General features: G+C 37.3%; 2 protein-coding genes across 2 annotated transcripts; one reads left to right on the top strand and one right to left on the bottom strand.

Moving 5' to 3' along the window:
• Positions 1 to 2,352: 2,352 nt before the first annotated feature.
• LOC128009998 (VIP36-like protein) lies at positions 2,353 to 6,911 on the bottom strand. The gene is made up of 8 exons (XM_052592985.1): positions 6,666 to 6,911; positions 5,149 to 5,267; positions 4,873 to 4,990; positions 4,694 to 4,776; positions 4,422 to 4,583; positions 4,103 to 4,217; positions 3,743 to 3,856; positions 2,353 to 3,641 (listed from the first exon to the last, which is right to left on the bottom strand). The coding sequence occupies exons 1-8, from the start codon at positions 6,868 to 6,870 to the stop codon at positions 3,499 to 3,501; spliced, it is 1,059 nt and encodes a 352-aa protein (XP_052448945.1). The 5' UTR covers positions 6,871 to 6,911; the 3' UTR covers positions 2,353 to 3,498.
• Positions 6,912 to 17,011: 10,100 nt separating this feature from the next.
• Positions 17,012 to 20,763, top strand: LOC127987998 (T-box transcription factor TBX3). Its single transcript, XM_052590485.1, has 7 exons — positions 17,012 to 17,854; positions 17,958 to 18,225; positions 18,502 to 18,648; positions 18,752 to 18,828; positions 19,161 to 19,294; positions 19,512 to 20,017; positions 20,261 to 20,763. Exons 1-7 carry the CDS (start codon positions 17,559 to 17,561, stop codon positions 20,567 to 20,569), a joined length of 1,737 nt encoding a protein of 578 aa, XP_052446445.1. The 5' UTR covers positions 17,012 to 17,558; the 3' UTR covers positions 20,570 to 20,763.
• Positions 20,764 to 21,187: the final 424 nt, after the last annotated feature.

Genomic DNA, 21,187 nt, shown 5'->3' with positions numbered 1-21,187 from the left:
CAAATTTACTTGACTGTTGTTAGTGATAAGGCTGGGCAAAGTAGGGCAAAAAAATAAAAAAAAGTAAAATAAGTTGTTTAAAGGAGTTAATTTCATTTAGATGTACCAAAGTACATGTGCATTTGATGCTTGTTAATGAAATGCATTTATATTTTGGAGTTGTCAAGTCACCTTTATTTGTAAAGTGCTTTATGCAATACTGATTGTGTCAAAGCAGCTTTACAGTGACAAACAGGAAAATAGTTTGACAATAACAGTCATTTTTCCAGCTTCAGTGATGATTGATGATTCAGTGATGTCACCATCCAGTTCAGCTCTCTTCCAATATGTCTGTGCAATGAGTCAACTGTCCCCAGCTAAGCAAACCAAAGGTGACAGTGGTAAGGAACCAAAACTCCATTGGTGACAGAAATTGAGAAAAAACCTTAGGGGAAACCAGACTCTACTGTTGTGCTATTAGTAAAGGTGCAATTGTAAATTAATTGAAGGGCAAGCTCATGTGTGTTTGTGTTAGCACTTTTTGTGAAATTGTAATGTTTTGAGTCTCTGTTACATTAAAAATATGAAGCCCTTATGCAGGGCTCCAGACTAAGGCTGATGATACACTGATGCAACTTTTGGAGCAATTTTGCTGGGCAACTTTTTTTTGGAGTAATGTTGCTTGTGCACTTTCTAATTGAAAATGGGTAGCAAATGTCTATCTGTATACTTTAGATTGGACGTGATATTTGCTTCTCTGCTGCTGTCTGTTATGTGATTTGATGTATTGCAAAGTATATTTCGTTCATCCCATTAAAAATAACTTTCAAACTTGATCATCTTAGTGCTGGAACTAGTGTGAAATGCTTTAAAGTTGTTGAAAAGTGCTTGAATTTCTCTCTCAAAAGGTTGTACAAACCCTGAAATTAATGATATAATGCATTAGACTATTTCTACCACAACACCGTTACAGTTAGCATTACTGCTTCTGGTTTCCTGATGAATGTCAGAGCTGTTTAATAGAGATTTCTGTGCAGAATTTGAATGATTCTCGTGAGCTCTTGCAGTAACCTTATTATTGCGCTGCAAATTCAAACGCTTCTCACTGGATCTCGCAGCACTGTCGCATCTGCGCAGCTGAAACGCAGCGAGGTTTTAGATTAAAATCAGACATTAGACGCACTAGTGTTCACCGGCAGAAAGAAATGTCTCAAAATGTGACCATTTGGTTTCAGTCTTGAGCCCTGCCCCCATGCTCTGTTACATTTAAATGTTTCACCAATCGCCCACATTTCTTGGTAAACAGAGTTCTCATTAAAAACACTGACAAAAAGACAAAAACAAATGATGCTTAATATATTCCAAGGGGAAATTACTGAATGATTACACATATTGTCTGTATCAACGTGTCAGATTTTCTGAGTAATTTGCATAATGCTCAGTACTACTATTTTCCTCTTTTACTGGTAACCAATGTGAAGGGACAGATACAGCAAATGCATAGAAACTTGTGAAAGGGAAATGAAACACATTCAAGCCTGATGAGAAAAATAAAAATATTTTTGGCCCCTATAGTCAAATCTCAGGGTGTTAAAATGGAGAAATAGTGAAATTGCACAGATTATCACCATATAACACACCATTATCAAATAATAGGGTTATAATATAGATGACTATATACTGTACTTAACCAAGTTTGTTGGAGAAAGGTTATGTCTTATTCATTTTGTTTTTAGAATTTCATAAACATCACCCAAAATGGTGATAAACTTTAACATTATCTCTTACTGGTGCCTTATTAAGGCCTCAATAAATAGGTAAAATAAATAAACAGTGTGTGATGGACAGATACTACAGGAGAAGACACATCTGGAAATGAGTCTCAGTTAATAGTCTAGCATACATTAGCACAGTGGTACTTGTCCCCAGTTTTGGTTCCTGAGACTGAAATGAGCCATGAACCTATCACCCATAACAACACAGGAAAGAAAACTAAGTAACTAACTAACTGTATGACCTAAAAGAAATAAAAATACAGGGAAACTGTTACAACTTAAATAAATTGTAATTTATTGATTGAATTAAACCTATTAAGCTGCAAACATTATTTTGATGATTGTAAATGAAATGCATATAGGTTGAAACATCTGGATTTTCTTTAAACAAAAAGAATAAAACAAATATTTCATATTTAATTCAATACAAACTTTTTTTTTGAGTGATCAACTTAAAATTCAAGTTTGTTAAGTTCTAAGTTACAAAACGATTTTAGAGTGTATACAAATAATTATGGGTTGGTAGAAGCTATGAGAAAAACTTATTGTAAAACAATTGACTATTCCTAACATTTAGTTGTCAGCACATAACATCCAATTATAAGACAAACTTTGAATGTTTAATTCAGAATTTTCATGACAACCATGAAAACAGTTTGACACAGCAGCTTGCTCAACCACTGATCTGATGACAACAGCAATAACAATCTCTCCCAGTATAAAACAATAGACAAATGTTGCACAACTGTGGAGAGCCGTGACTAGAAGTGATAGGAAAGACTGGAACTTGGACAAAAGCAAAACCTCTTGCATATCTTTGCCATAGTGCAATTATTGAAAAACTCGGGAACTGTCAAACTGCTGCACCAGCTTTACATCTCTGCCTGTTTATTAAGATATGGGAATAGACACGTCATCATCATTACCATATTTATCAGCGCTTCAACATTATTAAACATAGTATTCAAATAAGGCCACGGAGACATGAAATATAAAGGTTTAAGTAGCTGAAGTAGTCAAATCCTAACAAACCAAATTAACTCAAAATAAGCTACATATGGTCAAGCAGTTCAGTGCAGCTTTTGATGCATAAAACAATATCACATATAACTAAAGACATTTTGGAAAAAATATTCTTCACATTGATGGTTGTTACTGTCTGTTTATAACAGTACAGCCGGCCAGCATTAGTTCCATAAGGATGAAAATCGAATCGAATCAATTTTACATAAATTAAAAGATGACTGCTGACAGCTGATGAGATGATGGTGACAGATGGAGGTCAAAGTCTAGGTGATATATTTTATTTTGATTCATTTCTGTCTAACTGAATGCAGAACACAAAGGTTTGGGGGATTTCTGCAGTGGCATTACAGTAGACAACCTGAGAATACTATTTATAGTTTGAGAAACTATTGTGCCTCTGTAAATGTTGTTACACAGTTCTCTGTGCCACTTCTGGGCGAAAGGCGAAGGTCAATGTAACTAGTACAAAAATACAGCACACGCTCACACAACAGTCTCTAGAGACCTTCAAAAACACATGCACACTCTTTCAAATATTCTTAAACAGTTTTTTGAGATCATAATCACGATTGAGGTCAGGTATGGCTTTTAGTTCAGTGTTGGCCTTCAGGTCCTTTCTGTTGGTGAGGTCCAGAAGCAGCCCCATGCAAAAATGCCAGTCACACTCATGTTGGATCTCTCGTCCCATTTCCTTCCTGTCACTTGTTTTTTAGTTTGCTCAGTAGAAGCGTTTGCGGCGGTTCTCTTTATAGTGACTATATAGAAAGATAATAACCACAACCACTACAACCAGCACAATGACGGAAACAATGAAGAGAAATAAGGTGGTGATGATGCTCCTTCCTTCATCCTCCACATGAACTGTGTAAAGAAAACATTTGGAAGATACAAACATTTGTACTTCTCTGTAAAACAGCTTATACTGAAATGTAATGAATGTATAATCTTATTGTTACTGTTACCATTAGAGTCCACTCGGTAGTCTACACTAGGCAACGTGATCTCCTGCTGGTCCTCTTCAGGACTGCGTTCCACTGTGAGCTCATACAGCTTGAAGGAGATCAGGTCATGGTTATCTAAAAACAAAACATGCAATAAATAAATACAAATAATACAAAAATTATTTAGCATTGTCTTTTATTTAAAATTTTAAAATGTAAAACACATAAGAGCAAATACCCTCTCCAGACAATTTTTTTGTGAATGCAGACAGATATTATATTGCTCTCAAAATTGACTATAAAATATAATGCAGTTTTCATAGGATCTGAATATCTGCTGGATATAAATTTGATTGAATGAAAAGATTCACTGTTCCAAACCTGATAAATCTCCAGTAGCTGACGAGACGCCGAAATAGTAACCTTGTGGCAGCCTCACTCCAGGTATATCCAGACAGTCCTTCCACTCTTGCTTCCCCTCGATATCCATCATCACCTGAAAGACAGATCAGCAAATGAAGGTGCATACAGAACTGCTCTCCAACAATGGTCTAAACAATACTAAATTTAACCTCTCCCGCGTCTTGAATATCTGCATCGCAGTTTGAAATACTAAATTGGTGCAGTAGTGCATATATGTATGAATTTGTCTGTGGCTAAAAAACCCCCAAACAAAACAGAAAGTGAAGATGTTTCTTACTGTGAGTCTGTTCTGCATATATCTGATCAAGAGGAATGTGTCATATTCAACATTGCGAACGTGAGCAGTGCAGCCACCGAGATCAGTAAACCGTCCGTCATGATCGTGATCATATGCAACACTTCCATTTCCCACCATTGCAGAGATGAAAGGAAACGTTCTCTGAAAGAGAGACAGAAATTAATCCGATTTGATTATTATGATTTTTTTCACAGGTTGAGGACATGACATTTATTGAAGTCTTGTTTATCTAATGTTTAGTGGCAATATACCTCATGCTGCTTGTCATCATTGGGATAAGTGTCTACAAAAACACCCAGACCTGTAAAAAAGTTTGTGTTTCCAAACACTTGACCTTGAGGAAAACACAAAGACCAAAAAAACAACCCCATCATAGTCATATCACAGAAAATCAGTATTTTGAAGATTTGCAATATTGATGATCTCATACCATTTTGCATTCGCTCTTTGGTGAGCCATATTGCAAGGCCGTCTCCATTCAGGTTCTTCTTGCCCTCACCATGGATCTTAAATTGTACTTGCAGCTCCCAGTCCCTGATGTAACAGGGCTACACACACACACACACACACACACACACACACACACACACACACGTACAAGCATGTCTATTACACATTATCTCAAGATCCTCTTTTTCTAACAGGTTGCTATTTAATTGCTTTGTCTAATAGGTGCGTTTCAGGATTTTTCATCATTTAAACTCACATTACGACTCCATACAGCTCCTTGTCTGCTCTGCAGGTCTGGTGTCAGCCGTATGTGTTCAGGCATGATCATGGTGTTGCCCATGAGCTCCCAGTGTGAGGAGCTGGAGGAGCCCAGTCCTGTGGACATACATCAACACAGTCAATTTCACTCACATACCCGTATATGTGTGTATGCATGTTTGTATTTGTATGGATGTATACACACAAAGCCTTAACATTTGTCCATTTATTTATGTTTGCATATTTTCTTTTTGCTTCTAGATAACCAAGACCATATATATATTATTAATGTATATGGAAAATCTACAGCCATGGCCAAATGTTTGGAGGATGACACAAACATTAATTTTCACAAAGTCGGTTGCCTCAGTTTTCATTATGGCAATTTGCATATAATCCAGAATGTTATGAAGAGCAATCAGATGAATTGCAATTAATTGTACAATCCCTGTTTGTTTTGAAAAACCAGCAAGCGGCAGGACAGTTTCTTAAAGTTAACATTACTGAGGACTAAATTCAAATTTTCATTTTCTCTGATGGATCCCCTTTCTGATTGCTTGGGGCATCTGGAATACAGCTTGTTTGGAGAAGAAAATGTAAGCGCTTCCATCAGCCCTGTGTCATGCCAGCAGTAAATCATCCTGAAATCATTCATGTATTGGGTTTCTTCTCAGCCAAGGGAGTGGGCTCACTCATTTTTGCCTAAGAACACAGCCATGAATAAAGAATGGCACAAAAACATCCTCCGAAAGCAACTTCTCCCAACCATCCAAGAACAGTTTGGTGATGAACAATGCCTTTTCCAGCATGCTGGAGCACCTTGCCATAGGGCAAAAGTGATAACTAAGTGACTCAGGGAAAAAAAAAACATCAAAATTTTGGGTTAATGGTCAGGAAACTCCCCGGACCTTAATTCCATTTAGAATTTGTGGTCAATCCTCAAGAGGCAGGTGGAAAAACAAAAACCAACTAATTCTGACAAACTCCAAGCATTGAATATGCAAGAATGGCCTGCCATCAGTGAGGATGTGGCCCAGAAGTTGATTGACAGCAAGCCAGGGCTAAACGCAGAGGTCTTGAAAATGAGTCTTTGCATTAATGTACCGTAAATGTCCATAAAAGACTTTGACACTTATGTTATTCTTGTAATTATACTTGAGCAAACCATAGTCACAGCTGACAAAAAGATCTAAAAACACTGCAGCAGCAGACTTAGTGAAAATTAATGTGTGATTTTCAAAACTTTTGTCCACGGCTGTATAACTGTCCTGTACGTTACTTCCGCCCTGTGGACTTGAGACTAATCACCGCAGTTGCGAAATAACCCTGCCACTCTTACGACAGAAAGAAAAGGGCAACCAACAATTACAAAGAAATAAAGGACACAGTGATCGTCCTATCAGTAAACCTCTGGTCTCACTTAGGTATTTTCTCTTCAGCTAACGTTAGTTGACTTTCCTGAAACAGGTGTGATTTTGGCAGGGCGTCACTGAGCGAGCAGGAATTGACTCTTACCTTGGTATGGCTTACTCAGCGAATACTCTCGCTTGAGAAATTCATAAGTGTTATCATCATATGTGTTTTCTCCAGAACTACTACTCAAAAAAGCGAGTATTAAAACTAATAACGCAGATACTCTGCTTTTGTTTGCCGGACTGTGCGCTAAACTCTTTACTGTTGTGTAAAGAGTCCCGTTCAACTTCATCACGACGGTCGCCATTTTCCCTGGCTCACTTTAAAATGCCCGCCCCTCGTCACTATTCGTCTATTTTCATTCGTGCACTGCAATAAGTGGTTTACAATCTTGCCAATCATTTTTTCGACCAATCGTTGTTTTCCGTACGTTACGTTCGGTGAGTATCTGTGCCAATAAAACAAGTGCATCCTGAGAAGAAAAAAAGAAGATAAAATAAGGGTATTAATATTTTTTATTTTAAACCTAGCAGTTCTAAATCTGAATTTAAATCCAAGCGATTAGATTTAATTTACCTATCTAACCTGTTATGCAAATCGTCATACCCCTAGGCTCTGTCATTATAGGTCAAATTTTTGTTTAGCAGATAAGCAAATATTTGTCATTCAAATAAGCTGAAATATTTAGGCTCACACTTTTTACTTTAAAAAATGCTCCACACTGGCGTATATTTATATTATATTATATTATATTATATTATATTATATTATATTATATTATATTATATTATGATAAATGAAGAGAGTTTTTGACCAAGTTTTAAAAATCAGCATTCACAAAGACAAATCAAAATAATCAGCATTTTAGACATGGACCCGTAATTTAATTTCTTTAAATAACATTTGTCCAGTAAGTAGCAACAACAATAAGAGTGTTTTCACTGCTTTCTGTGATTAGTACTGATAAAGCATTAGTATTCGTGTGTGTGTGTGTTCCTATGGAGGAATTTCATTGTGTACAGGCTATGTCTGTTTGTTTATAACTTTAAGTGTCTGAAATAGGCAAGTGATTAAAAGTTCTCTTCTCTTCCTTCTTGCTACGGGAGAAAACTAGCACACTCACTGCTACAGTCAGACACAAATAATGAGTTATCATAATGTTATAATAATATTTTATTTTTATGAAATACGCACCATCTATCTCGAAGATATACTGTCTGCAGTTTAATTGACTCTTCACTAGAGGTCACTGGAGGACTGGAATTGTTCTCAGCTCTTGAATTTTGAGTTACAGAATTGTATTTAGTTCACCAATGGTTTTTAGTTAAGCACTCTGAAATACAACCCCTCAATACTTAGAGGTGGATTACTTAAATGCAAATCCTTTTGGTTTCATAAGTGATTTTAAACACAGATTTCAAACAGCAATGCGTAGGGTTCAAAATACTAGTGGCAGCATGTGAGGAGGTACAACAAAAATGAATAGAACTTTATTTTAGTCCAGCAGTTCCTGTGACCTTCAGCTGTTTCAGAATATGGTGTCTGGCCCAGTGGGTGTTCATGAGGTTATTAGGTTTCCTTGTTGAGTTCAACGTCACAGTGCACTAGTAGACCTAGTTTGGTGGGCTCTTTAGACTATAGTCAGAGGGAAACATGTTCACACCTAAGCTGTCATACCTAATCAGGCAAGACAAAGAATAGATTTATACCAGCTCAACTTACTTCATGCTTTTCCCACACCCTCAGTTTTCCTCTGTCAGGTTTATGAAGCCCTGATTACCAATGTGTAATGAGTGATGAGTACAACCCAGTTATGCAAGTAAAATTATAGGAAGACTCTTAGATCTGGTTTAATCAGATATCATCATGTGAACATTTATTTACTAGCAAAAGTAAGTAACCTTTACTTAACTCGACCCATATCTCCATTATAAACAATTATATTGCTTCTCTTCTAGGAGAACATCTCATGAGTGTGTCGTGGGGAAGTCGGGGCCTGGTTAGAGAGTTTGACTCCTAACCCTTGAACACAGATTTTAAAGCTTAAAAAGATATCTGTGTTGTATAAATGGTAAGTTTTTGGATATATTTTTTCTAAAGTAGGCTACTCTGAGATATGGTCCACCTGTGAATAAATAATCCTTAATACTCTTCCTAGTGGGCGTCTAAGGAATATGCAGTTTGTAAATCTTAGCACAGATGGCAGACATTAAGAACACCTTCAGACATACATTTTGATGCTGTTTGAATCAGAAGCTGTAATTACAGGCAGAAAAGGAATCTGCTTGAGGAATGATGGGCCTCTTTGTGCTGAAGTGTCCTCAGTGCACCTCTTCTTCCATTGAGGTGTTTGTGCTGACAAAAGAAAACGAAAGAGAAAGAGTACATTTCCTTAATTAAATAGCATCGCTCCAAACGCATCCTCATCAGAATGCTTCTCTCAATCAATAATTCACACCAATGGTGATTACTTAAGTGTCTGATAGACTGTGAAAGTGTGTTTTACACAAAATTTTTGAATTTTAACAGTACAAATAATTCATTATTATAGTTCTTTTTTTCTATATAAATAATTATAAAATGATGTTTTATTTTAATGAATATTTCTATACAATTATGGAACTCTATTTGGTTAATTTGATAACCTACTGTTCAGCTATGGAATATTAGTATCTCTTCACTTATTTCCTGAATCATCAGGCCTTTATTCACTGCAGATTTGAAGTATTCTCAGAGAAAGACTCCATTCGCCCATTATCTGTCTGACGATTTTTACTGTTGACTTTGATCAATATGCCTCATTAACTTTAAAGCAAGCCTGTTGTCTGCTCATTTTATTCATTTCTTTATTTATTCCATCATACCAGTGAATGTTGTGCTGACTGTCCTTTAGCTGTCTGGCTCTTTGGCTTTTTTCAGAGAAGAAACTTGTTTAAAATAAGACTTAATGGTTTTGAAGGATTAAGTCTCTTATGCTCACCAAAGCTGCATTTAATTGGATCATGTCTGTGAAATATTATAACATTTTAAAATAACAGTATTGTATTTTAATATTTTTTCAAATGTAATTTGTTCCAGTGGTGGCAAAGTTTTCAACAGTCATTATTCCAGTCTTCAGTTTCAGACGATCCTTTAGAAATCATTCTATTATGCTGATTTGGTGCTCAAGAAAAAATATTATTATCAGTGTTGAACACAGTTGTGCTGATTAATATTTTTGTGGAAACCACTTTTTTTTTGAGGGGGGGGGGGATTCTTTGATGAATAGAAAGATTGAAATTGCTGAATTTATTTGAAATAGAAATGTCTCATCTTAATTTGTCTTAGCTTTCACTTTTGATTCATATTTGACACAATTCAAGAATGCAATTGTTTTTTAATAAAAAATTTTTTTTAGTTTTTATAAAAATTATACATCACATGTATGTTAATTTTAGAGCCTTGCAAATAGTTTCCACAATTTTTTATGGAGAGTCACTTCAAAGAGAAGACAGTTTCACTCTGAGTCAACAATATTGGGTCTAAGAAAAGCCACTTCTGCAAAGGGTCTGAAACTAGAATAAACGGGATGTTGAGACAATACTAAGTTTGATGACAGATTCACAGACAGACATGATAAATTCCAACATTTCTCAAGCTCTTAGATCACTGTGGTCTGAGTTAGACATCAAAACTTTAGTGCATGTGGTTTTGAATGCCACAACACAAACAATGATCATGCTCACAGATGTCTCCGGCACAAGCCAAAGATGTGTTTTTTATTTTTAAAATATATTTTATTTTTTATTTTAAACACACACACAAACACACATATATATATACACACACACACACACACCATTCAGCACGTAAAACATTAGTAAATTTTATGCTAATGTTTTTAAAAAACAAATACATTGTATTGAAATCCATCTGATAGTTTACCCTTTCTGCCTTTTGATTCCCCATTCACAGTGTACTTTATCCCGACCTATACACTTTGGCAAATAAATACACCAAAGCCCTGGCAAAGCTTAAATAAACAAACTTTTATTGGCTTTATTGCATTGCAAAATCAATCCAGGCGTTTTAATATAAAGGGAGTAAATCACTTGTCTGGAGCAACCAGAAATAGAAAAAAAATAAAAACAAAGGGCGAGGGAAAGGAATCAATTTTCACACATTAGAACTAATATCTTATTAAGAAATGGACGACAGAAGCCTCAAGGTCTTTCCGTAGTTTAAAATGGAATTACATGGTTACAAGGAATGAGTGCTATATCCACAATCCTAAAACATGTCTTAAAAGCATCTATATGCATCCAGTCTTAACAGTCAGTCAACAGTCTTAAAATCAGTAATACTGATTTATATCTAACATACCTGACAAAAGAGCCTTTACCAAGAGATTTAAGTTAAGGAAATTTACACTAATAAAGTCATTTAAGAATGTGCTATAAATGTGAATGTGCGTTTTTAGCTGCTCATTTAATTGAGATGCTGTACTAGCACTTTGTTCATCTGAGAACTAGTAAAATCACAAATTAAAAACCTTTGCTGAATAAACTTTAGCCTACTGTAAAAAAAAAAAAAAAAAAAAAACACTGCTATATGTTTATTGTACACAATACATAATTTTTTAGTTTTATGATTTCCGAAAATATTTTGAGATTGAAAAAAAAAATCTGAATTTGATTAAAAACAAAAGTCTTGATATTCTTTTTGTTATCTAGAAACATACATTGAAATTCCTGAATATCAGATGTTGAATGATCCTCAGAGTAAACAAATGTTCACATCTAATTTAATTTACCAGAAAGCTTCCTTTATTTACCCCTTCCCTCTGTGTTCATTACCCAGATTCATGTTTAATACTCTAAGGACTACTACAGCTTTTAATCACAGGTTTACTGAGCCAGGCAGACCTTTCCTGATCTACCAGAGTAGGTTTTCACTGCTCAAAAACATCAATACTGTATTTTTGGCGTGGGTGTTCATGGGATTAGTTGTGTTTCAATGAGCCGGATCCCCTGAGCCTCACATAACAGAACCCAAAGAGCAGATTCAAAACAGTTTTCCCCAAATAAAGTCCAAACGTTTATTTTTAAAACATTCTTCAACAATGATTTTTTCTAAACTGTAACTCCAGTTAAATTTTTTGACTTCACTTCAATTTTGTTTATAGTCATGATTATTCTTAAATGTCATCTTGGAATTATGGTCAGCAAAGGGCTTAATTTGCATACATCAAATATATAACCAAAAATACAGAAAATATATCAACGCTGAAGCAATTTTATATTTGTGCTTAATATGAGGCAGATTATGGTTGCCGTATCTGAACAAAGGCATTATTAGAATGGTTTCAGCGGTTCTCGAGAACCGTCCTTCGGCTGATTCAAAGTACACTCAACACCGCCACTTATCATTGTCCTCCTGACATCAATCAATGTTTGTATGAGAAAGTTGTATTTGATTCCCAAAGTGCAGATGTGGCATTGAAACTTTCTTTTTTTTATCAAGCACAAACACAAGATGTTTTTCCTCATCGCTTCGAACAAACAGCCAAACAATTGTTCATACAACAATTGCTTAAGCCTTGTATTAATTGCAATGTATTTATTGATGTATGCCAATTAATAACTGGCTGGGGACTACAGCTGGAAATTAGCCGTAGAGGCTAAAGCTGCTCTTTTGATTAAAAGAGGTTGTCCACATTACTATAAACCAATAAAGTAAAGTAAAGTAATACAGTATGTCTTTATGAACCATTTCTCAGAAAATTCTGAAAAATAAACTTCAAAACAGATTTGTTATTTTTGAGTCTTTTTTTCTAGTTCGATAATAAGCATTACAAAATAGTGAAATAAAAAATAAAATAATAATAAAAAATGATTCACTTCTCATGTTATACTCGGGAAGGAGTGAGGAGATGCTGGAGAATGCTTCAGATATAGCATTTAAATCAACGGGCATATACAGGTGGAGGTGAGGAAGGCAGTTCGGGTTGTCATGGCAGATCAGGGGACTTGGGAGGTCATGGTGGATCCGGAGACTTGGGAGTGCATGGCGGATCAGGGGACGTGGGAGTTCATGGTGGATCAGGGGACTCGGGAGGTTGTGGCGGATCAGGGGTATCGGGAGGCCATGGTGGATCTGGAGATTCGGGAGGCCATGGTGGATCTGGATACTCGGGAGGCCATGGTGGATATGGTGGATCTGGAGACTCGGGAGGCCATGGTGGATCTGGAGACTCGGGAGGCCATGGCGGTTCTGGAGACTCTGGAGGCCATGGTGGATCAAGGGACTCGGGAAGTCATGGTGGATTTGGAGACTCGGGAGGACATGGCTGATCAGGGGAGTTTGGAATCCATGGCGGATCTAGAGACTCAGGAGGCCATGGTGGATCCTCTGTGGCCTTAGATGGCTCAGCTGCGGGCATTTGCCCCCCCCCCCCCAAAAAAAAAATTAATTGGGGAAAACTAGGTAACTTGAGGGGCACTTTGGGCCCTGAGCCGACACTGGAGCAAACTCTGGGGCTGGAGCCGGAACTCTGGGGCCGAAGCTGACACAGAAGTGAGCTCTGGGGCCGGAGCCGACACAGAAGCGAGCTCTGGGGCCGGAGCCGACACTGAAGCGAGCTCTGGGGCTGGAGCCGATACAGAAGCGAGCTCTGGGGCCGGAGCCGACACTGAAGCAAGCTCTGGGGCCGGAGCCGACACTGAAGCGAGCTCTGGGTCCGGAGCCGACACAGAAGCGAGCTCTGGGGCAGGAGCCGACACAGAAGCGAGCTCTGGGGCCGGAGCCGACACTGAAGCGAGCTCTGGGGCTGGAGATGACACTGGAGATGACACTGGAGATGACACTGGAGCAAGCTCTGGGGCTGGAGACGACACTGGAGATGACACTGGAGCAAGCTCTGGGGCTGGCTGGAGATCTGGAGCCCTACCCGGGGCTTAACAGGGAAACAGGAGCCCTCCCTGGGCTTAACTGGGGATCAGGAGCCCTCCCTGGGTTTAATGGGGAGACAGGAGCCCTCTCCAGGCTTAACTGGGGATCTGAAGCCCATCCTGGGCTTGACTCTGGAACGGGAGCCCATCCTGGGCTTGACTTGGGAAGGGGAGTCCATCCTGGGCTTGACTTGGGAACGGGAGTCCATCCTGGGCTTGACTCGGGAACGGGAGCCCCTCCTAGGCTGAAGCGGGGAACAAAACCAAAACATTATAAGATTTTCAGCAGCCATTCCTCTGGACTTCAATGTAACATGATCCTCTAGAACCCATTCTAATATGCTGATATGCTGTTCAACAAACATTTTTATTGTTTTCTGTTCATTGTTGAAAACAATTGTGCTGTTTAAAATTTTCATGGAAATCATATATATTTATATTTCCCCCAGGAATATTTAATGAATAAAAAGTAAAAAAAAAATAACAACAACAATTTATTTAATAATAGTTTTTAACAAATCTATTAAGAAACAATATTTCATTACGTGTTCTTCATTAGGATGTAAACTGAATCACACTAATGACTGCAGACTCGCTGGATGATCAGTCATTTGCTTTCATTTCCATCAGTGCTCATTTATCTTCTGCTGGGTCTGCTCCCAGAAAGCCTGTCTGAAGAGATGTGCTGATTTCAGCTGTTTACTCAATCTTGAATGTGGATCATTAAAAAATCCTGCCTGTCCTGTCTTTGTTTCTGAGTAGAAGTACCATCTATTTGACAGAACCACGTGCTCAGAACCTCTGCTCTGTTTCAGCTTCTCTCTCTCCTCACACCTTGTCAGTGCCAGTGTTTAACTGCATTCCTCCCACCTCCACAGTCCAAACATGTCCAGTCACACCAGTCTGTTAGTGGCCGACTATTCATCACATCCCTTCTAAATAAACAGCCGATGTGTTTGAGAGAGTGCCACATTGGGGCCACTCATTGCACATTTACTGGAGGAAAGTAACCCCAATTACTTAGTTATTGTGCTTTTCCTTTATGTTGTAATACTTTATTGAAATCCTTCTTTTCAAGGCTGTCTACTCAGCAACAGCTTTGTGAGTTGAATGTTATCCTCAAACACACACACACAAATTGCATAAATGAAATGCTCATGCTTATGCTGTCAAACTTTTTTTTATTTTATTTTTAAAATATAGCACAAAGCTTATAAGTGAAGAGACATACAGCCAAGTACGGTAACCCATCCTCAGAATTCGGGCTCTGTATTTAACCCATCCAAAGTGTACACACACAGCAGTGAACACACACACACCCAGAGCAGTGGCCAACCATTTATGCTGCAGTGTCCGGGGAGCAGTTGGGGTTTGGTGCCTTGCTCAGGGGCACCTCAGTTGTGGTATTGTCGGCCCGAAACTCAAACCCACAACCTTAGGGTTAGGAGTCAAACTCTCTAACCATTAGGCCACAACTTGCTCAAATGGTACAAATGTAGATATACTATAAATGCAACTATTACAATATACAAACAAAAGATCCTGTGTCAAAATTTAGCATTAAAACCTCACCTCTTCCCAACCAGCCACACCTCAGGGGTCAGTACCAGCTGGTGGAGCAATTTAAACCAGCTTTTTATCCTTGGTTTTAAGTTACACACAATGCCTGTTAGTGTTCTCACACAAATATTAGACTGGTATCAGTGCTCCCTCCCTCCCACAGCTCTCTGCCCGCGCTCTCTATGAAGTTGGGATAACTGACAGCCAGGGTTGCTCCTTGCCCAATAAAGTCTGGGTCATCAGTAGTGGATGGCCGCAGATGGCATAGCTCTCATAATCCGGTGTGTGGATCTTTCTCTGTACTCTCAGCCACCATGGCAGCACAGCTGAACACAGGACATAAAGCTGTCATAGGACAGCGTCATTGTAAATTCACAGATTGATCCATTACAGAAGCCGGGCGTGAAATAATTTAAATGCCTCAGAATATAGGCAATGTTCGAAATAAAGCTGTATCGCTGTATTAATAGTGTTTAAAGTGTTTAACCCCTGTTTAAGTTTTTTTAATTCAATTGATCAAAAGTGACATGTGGAAAATATATTAATGTAAAAAAAATCTTTATATTTATCAAGAAAATCTTGAAAAATAAATATGCAATGGTTTTCACAAAAAATGTTAAGCACCACAACTGTTCTCAATATTGATAATAAAAATCAACATGTAACCCAGCACTGATACTGAAAGAATGTGCTGGCAGGCATTTTACACGACACTATACACTAATACAAAAAACAACAGTTAGTCTCCCACTAAGAAAAAAACTGTGCTAAATTGCTAAATTGCAGACACAGAAATAGATCCTCATTAAAAACCTTACAATGAAGTGTCTGATGGGGCTTCCCCATTACATGCACTGTCAAATTGGCGCCATGGTAGTTTGGCCACATTCTTTAAAAAAGCAGCAATGCTTGATATCACATGACTGCTAGGAGTTGCTTAGTTTTCAATATGTAATTGTAATCTTCAAGAAAAGGAAAATGGTTTGTGTTGAATACAAAGTTACACAGCTGCTGGTTTCCATATGCTTGTGTACTGCTGGTTTCACTGTGTGGTGTTTTTTTAGCCTTCAGGGAATGTGAAGCCAAAACTCTTCTCCAATAAAAACGTGTAACTGAATACACTCACTAATCCAGCCAGGACAATCAAAAGCATACATCAGTTGAATCTTCAGTCATTTTCCACTCATGTCACAGCATGATATTACGGGACGAAGACTGGGAGCAAGGAAAGATGGGACTTATTTAAGGGTACATATTCAAAGTTGTGTTATAGCATGAGATGGTTGTAATTCACTATATGAGAATGATGTAAAATGTGTGAGGGGAAGGAGTTTCTCATGTAGGACAGTATTTTGTGGTTGTGTTTGGTGCTTTTGTATAAGAGATGTAACATTGATTATGGATGGTCGAGTGGGAGGTGACTGGGAGGGGTAATTTAATGTGACAGTCCTAAAAATAGCATCAGTTAGGCCAATATATTTTTTATATGTCCTGCTGTTTGTTTTACAGACAATAAACTGCCATTAGTGCATGAACACTTTTAACATACAGTAACATCAGAATAACGTCAATGAATATTTTTCAATGCATGTTTATTTCCAAATGTGTGTTGCATGAAGGTAAGTTGTCACAATGGAACCTGCCATTTAACAATCACTTGTAGAATTGTATGAATAGTCTATGCAATCAAACAATTATGAAACAAAATAACAAAAATATAACGTAAAATGGTAACATACAAAAATAAAAACACTTACAAATTGTAATTAATAAATTGTATACATGTACATTTTTGAATAAAGTCTGAATTTCAGTTATTTTATTCAGTTTTATTGTTTATGATAAGGGCATTGTCGTCAAGATGTCAGAATTCAGCTACAAAAAATATATAATAATAATAATTATATATAAAGCGTTTTGAATAGACTACTATACAAAATGAATCTGTGTAATTGCACTTTTAATACACAACCTTGTATTTAAACGAGCCCCGATCTACATTGTTCCCAAGCTTGAGCTATAGCCTACGCTAAAATCTAGACAGCTGATGCTCCATATGTATTAAATCACTTTGTTGCAGTTGATTCTTTATAAATCGATTTTCCACGCCCTTACGAAGCACAATTGATTTGGATGTGTCCATGGAGCCAATAAGAAAGCCCTGACTGAACCGTCCCGTCAACAACCATCATGCTGTCTTGAGATCAGGTCCCCAGGGTTCCTCATCTGTGCGCACGAGACCCCTGTTAAACAACTTTACGGTCTTTACAGTTGGGTTCTTCACTCAAAAGGATAAAGGCATGAAAGAATGAGAATGGATGATTCACTCAAAAACGCGAGAAGCATTTTGACAAACTATCCACAAATCCACGACTGAAACTAGCATGATTCCACATAGGAGTGAATGCTGAAGACCTCAGAGAGGAGTTGTTATACATTGTGAGGATGAAGTGATTACTGATGATGACGTTATAAAACAACCCCACAAGCAGCGCAAGTGGATAGAATGGCGTATCACCACTTAATACCGGCCAGTCCAACTGACCTCACTGTTAGCTCGATGCTTGGACAGCAGTCGCAGTTTTTCCCGGCTGGATATGGGAAACAGCAATTTGCGAATGTGCTCCATAACTCGATTCGTCTGGCACTCAAAGAAGCCGCGTCTCCCGTTCACCTCTCTGAGGAGACGAGAGACCCCGGACTGGCACCTGAGGATGACCCCGTGGTTCACCTGGAAGGCAAGGAACTATGGGGGCAGTTTCACAGAAGCGGCACGGAGATGGTCATAACAAAGTCTGGAAGGTAAGAATGTGATTTGACACGTCTTTTGAAAATGGGCACTGGCACTCCAAGTATTTTAACTTGAACACTTGTAAACAAGTGAAAGGCGTTTTGCTTCTTTGAGGCGCATGTTTCCAGCATTCAAAGTGTGCTGCAGCGGCTTGGACAGGAATTCGAGGTACATCCTGCTGATGGATGTAGTCGCAGCCGATGACTACAGATATAAGTTTCACAACTCTCGCTGGATGGTGGCTGGAAAGGCCGATCCAGAAATGCCCAAACGAATGTACATCCACCCAGACAGTCCTGCTTCCGGGGAGCAATGGATGTCCAGATCTGTGACCTTTCATAAGCTCAAATTGACGAACAATATATCTGACAAACATGGATTTGTGAGTATAATGTGATTCATCTTTTGTGAATGAAGTTTATTGTAAATTTCTCCTCAAAATAATTGTCTTAGGTTACTGTCACCAATTGTAAGAGTTAACAAGCGCTATGCAACATTCAACAAGTGGCCTGTTGTGGTCAGCTCATTTAAATATTTGCATTCATTTCTATGTAAAAATTATTTGAAAAAGGTATTTTTGTGGAATTTGAATTTAACGTTATTTTAAAGTTATTGTTAAAAAAAAAAAACAACGAAATGATATGATTTTGTTTTGCAGACCATATTAAACTCCATGCACAAATATCAGCCGAGGTTTCATATCGTTCGAGCCAACGACATCCTCAAACTTCCTTACAGCACGTTCAAAACCTACGTGTTTCCCGAGACAGAATTTATCGCTGTGACGGCATACCAAAACGAAAAGGTGACAGATACAAAGGTTTTAAAAGTAAATAAATCTTTGAACAATTTTCACAACACTCGGGAAATGTGGTATCATCATTAACATGTTAACCACACCTTTACAGATAACTCAGCTGAAAATCGATAATAACCCATTTGCCAAAGGATTCCGGGATACCGGTAATGGGAGACGAGAGAAAAGGTATTTCTTTTTTCAGGTTTATGCCTTTACAGTCCTGTTTAAAAGTCCACTTCTAAAATGCATCGATTTTTTTCTCAAAACAAATTATATGATCTGCATAGACTTTTAAGTGAAAAGTTGAACTAAACAATATTAATTTCTGACTATGCCCCTTTTTTTTTTACATTTTATTTATATCATGCTATTTTGTGTAAAAAAACGTTCTTTATTTCCAGGTTTAAATTAGATTTTAAATTAGATCTCAGATTTTCAATGCAGTCTTTTAAACAGTAGTGTGTGTCTGAAAAGAATGAGATTGATATCCACTGACATTTGTATTTTTCGATAATTAGAAAACAGATGTTACATCAGAGGTGTGATGTGGCACCGAAAAAAGCCAATGTGTTCACAGACGACTCGTCTTTTCATCAAAGTTCATCAAAATATTTAATTCAAGAAACGGATGTTGTTACATCAACTTCAACAGGTGTTCGGTTGGGATTTATAATAAATATATACTTCTACTGTATAATAATTTATAATAAAGGTCAAACTGTTTATTATTGTAAACAATTTTATACTAATGTATATATTTTTTACTGATGATATTATTATTTTTTATTAATATGCTTTGGTGATCTCATTTATAATTCATATTATTATTTCTATTCCAAACACGCATTTATGCGATATTTATTCTACAGATAAAAACGAGAGTGACATTGATGGATATGGAGATGAGAAGGGAAGCAATGAAGATAGAAAGCATTCAGTTTCTCAAGATGAGCAAAATTCCACAGAAATCTCAACAACAGTGCAAGAGTCCAAGGATGATTCAAAAGAGGAGATACAAGGAGAAAGGAACATAAGGGTCATCACAAAAGAAAAGCATGGTGAAGAGGGTTCTGAACATTTAACCTTGGACAAAAAACATGCTGAACAACACAAGTTTGCAGATGATGTTTCTCAGAAAGGTTCGCCCACTCGGCACTATTACATCCCCACTCCAGGCCTAATTAATTCACATGTCTTGTCAAATTTATGCCAGTTTAATTATGTTGGGACACTTCCGTTTTTGGCATCTGAAGCAACTGATCCTTGGTTTTCAATAAGATCAAATCAAGGGGAGGGTCAAGGTTACACCACTTCATCCGTACAACAAAGACTTATTGGCATGCCTGATTTTCAGCAGTTCAGAACAACATCTCAGGTAGGTTGACAATTCATGATGTAAATCTATTTGGTTGAATATTACTAAAAATCCAATTATTTATTTTAAAAGAATTAAGAAAATGCAATAATGTTTTTTTAAAATATATATATAAAAAGACATACAACGTGTTAAACAAAATGTGTTGTTTTATTGCCTTTCATTTGCATATTTTATTTTAAATAAATAAATAATAAAATCAAATACTACTAATAATAGTGGTTTTATCTGATTTTTTTTCAGGGTGAGCTTGTTTCAGCGCATGGAAATGTATCATCATATCCACAGAGTTACGTGACCACATCTGCTGCCACCTCCTCTGCTTTATCATATCAGGTTCAAGGCCCCCCTATTTTCAACATTGGCTACCAGTCCAGATGCAGACCTTACTCTGTGCCAATGTGGATGCATGGCCGAAAAATGCCACAAACATCAGTATTTGTACCATATGGTGAAATTGATACAAATGAGCATGCTGGTATTACAACTGGATCAATTGAGTTTAGATCAAATCCTAATGAGGATCAAAACATACCGCGCCGGGATCTCTAGAGATGTCTGTTCAGGAGTAACAACAAATTCAGCTGTAATGATGTGCATTATATCTAAAGTCTATGGTATGTATCAACTGAAGATCTGGATTTAAAATTAATATATTCTATTTATTCTTTAGTCTTAATCTGTTGTGTAAAAGTGTGAAGAATGTGTAAAATAGCTAAATAAAGTTGCAGAGCAACCATTAAATAAATGTCATACCATTTTTCTGTTTTTCCCGTTCATTTTTTTACCATCGAAAGTAGTCATATGACTAATATACATCTCATTTAATCGTAATTTAGGCTATATATAAACAATATCTAAAAGTCCTACCATATATCTCATGATTCCTTTTTCCCGACGATTAATTAAAAGTTAAGCCTAAGGTTTATAATAAATAATATATATCTTACATTAAGTAGCCTACTTGTATTTGACGTTTAAGAACTTTCATGAACTTCTAACTATTTTCATGCGGGTAGAATCTGCACCTGATTGATGCGGATGATAATCATTTGACCACAAGAGGTCACCCATGACCGTGTGATGGAGAACCAGATCTGGTGGGCTAAAACAGTTTACTCCGGGAAGGGGGCTTTAAAAGTATTTAAAAATTTACAGACACACACACTG

Source organism: Carassius gibelio, chromosome A5 (assembly GCF_023724105.1).
Source record: "Carassius gibelio isolate Cgi1373 ecotype wild population from Czech Republic chromosome A5, carGib1.2-hapl.c, whole genome shotgun sequence".
Taxonomy (NCBI): Eukaryota; Metazoa; Chordata; class Actinopteri; order Cypriniformes; family Cyprinidae; genus Carassius; species Carassius gibelio.
Note: the sequence above shows the minus strand (reverse complement) of the source record. Positions and strands in the feature narration are given on the sequence as shown.

What these genes read in the sequence shown, in the direction of transcription:
- LOC128009998 (XM_052592985.1), bottom strand. Translation starts at nt 6,870, where the DNA reads ATGGCGACCGTCGTGATGAAGTTGAACGGGACTCTTTACACAACAGTA. An exon ending in ATATGCAGAACAGACTCACA is followed by an intron (nt 4,218 to 4,421) that starts GTAAGAAACATC and finishes TCTGTCTTTCAG; the next exon opens with GTGATGATGGATATCGAGGG. An exon ending in AGCTACTGGAGATTTATCAG is followed by an intron (nt 3,857 to 4,102) that starts GTTTGGAACAGT and finishes TTTTGTTTTTAG; the next exon opens with ATAACCATGACCTGATCTCC.
- LOC127987998 (XM_052590485.1), top strand. Translation starts at nt 17,559, where the DNA reads ATGGCGTATCACCACTTAATACCGGCCAGTCCAACTGACCTCACTGTT. An exon ending in GTCATAACAAAGTCTGGAAG is followed by an intron (nt 17,855 to 17,957) that starts GTAAGAATGTGA and finishes TGCTTCTTTGAG; the next exon opens with GCGCATGTTTCCAGCATTCA. An exon ending in TATCTGACAAACATGGATTT is followed by an intron (nt 18,226 to 18,501) that starts GTGAGTATAATG and finishes TTTGTTTTGCAG; the next exon opens with ACCATATTAAACTCCATGCA.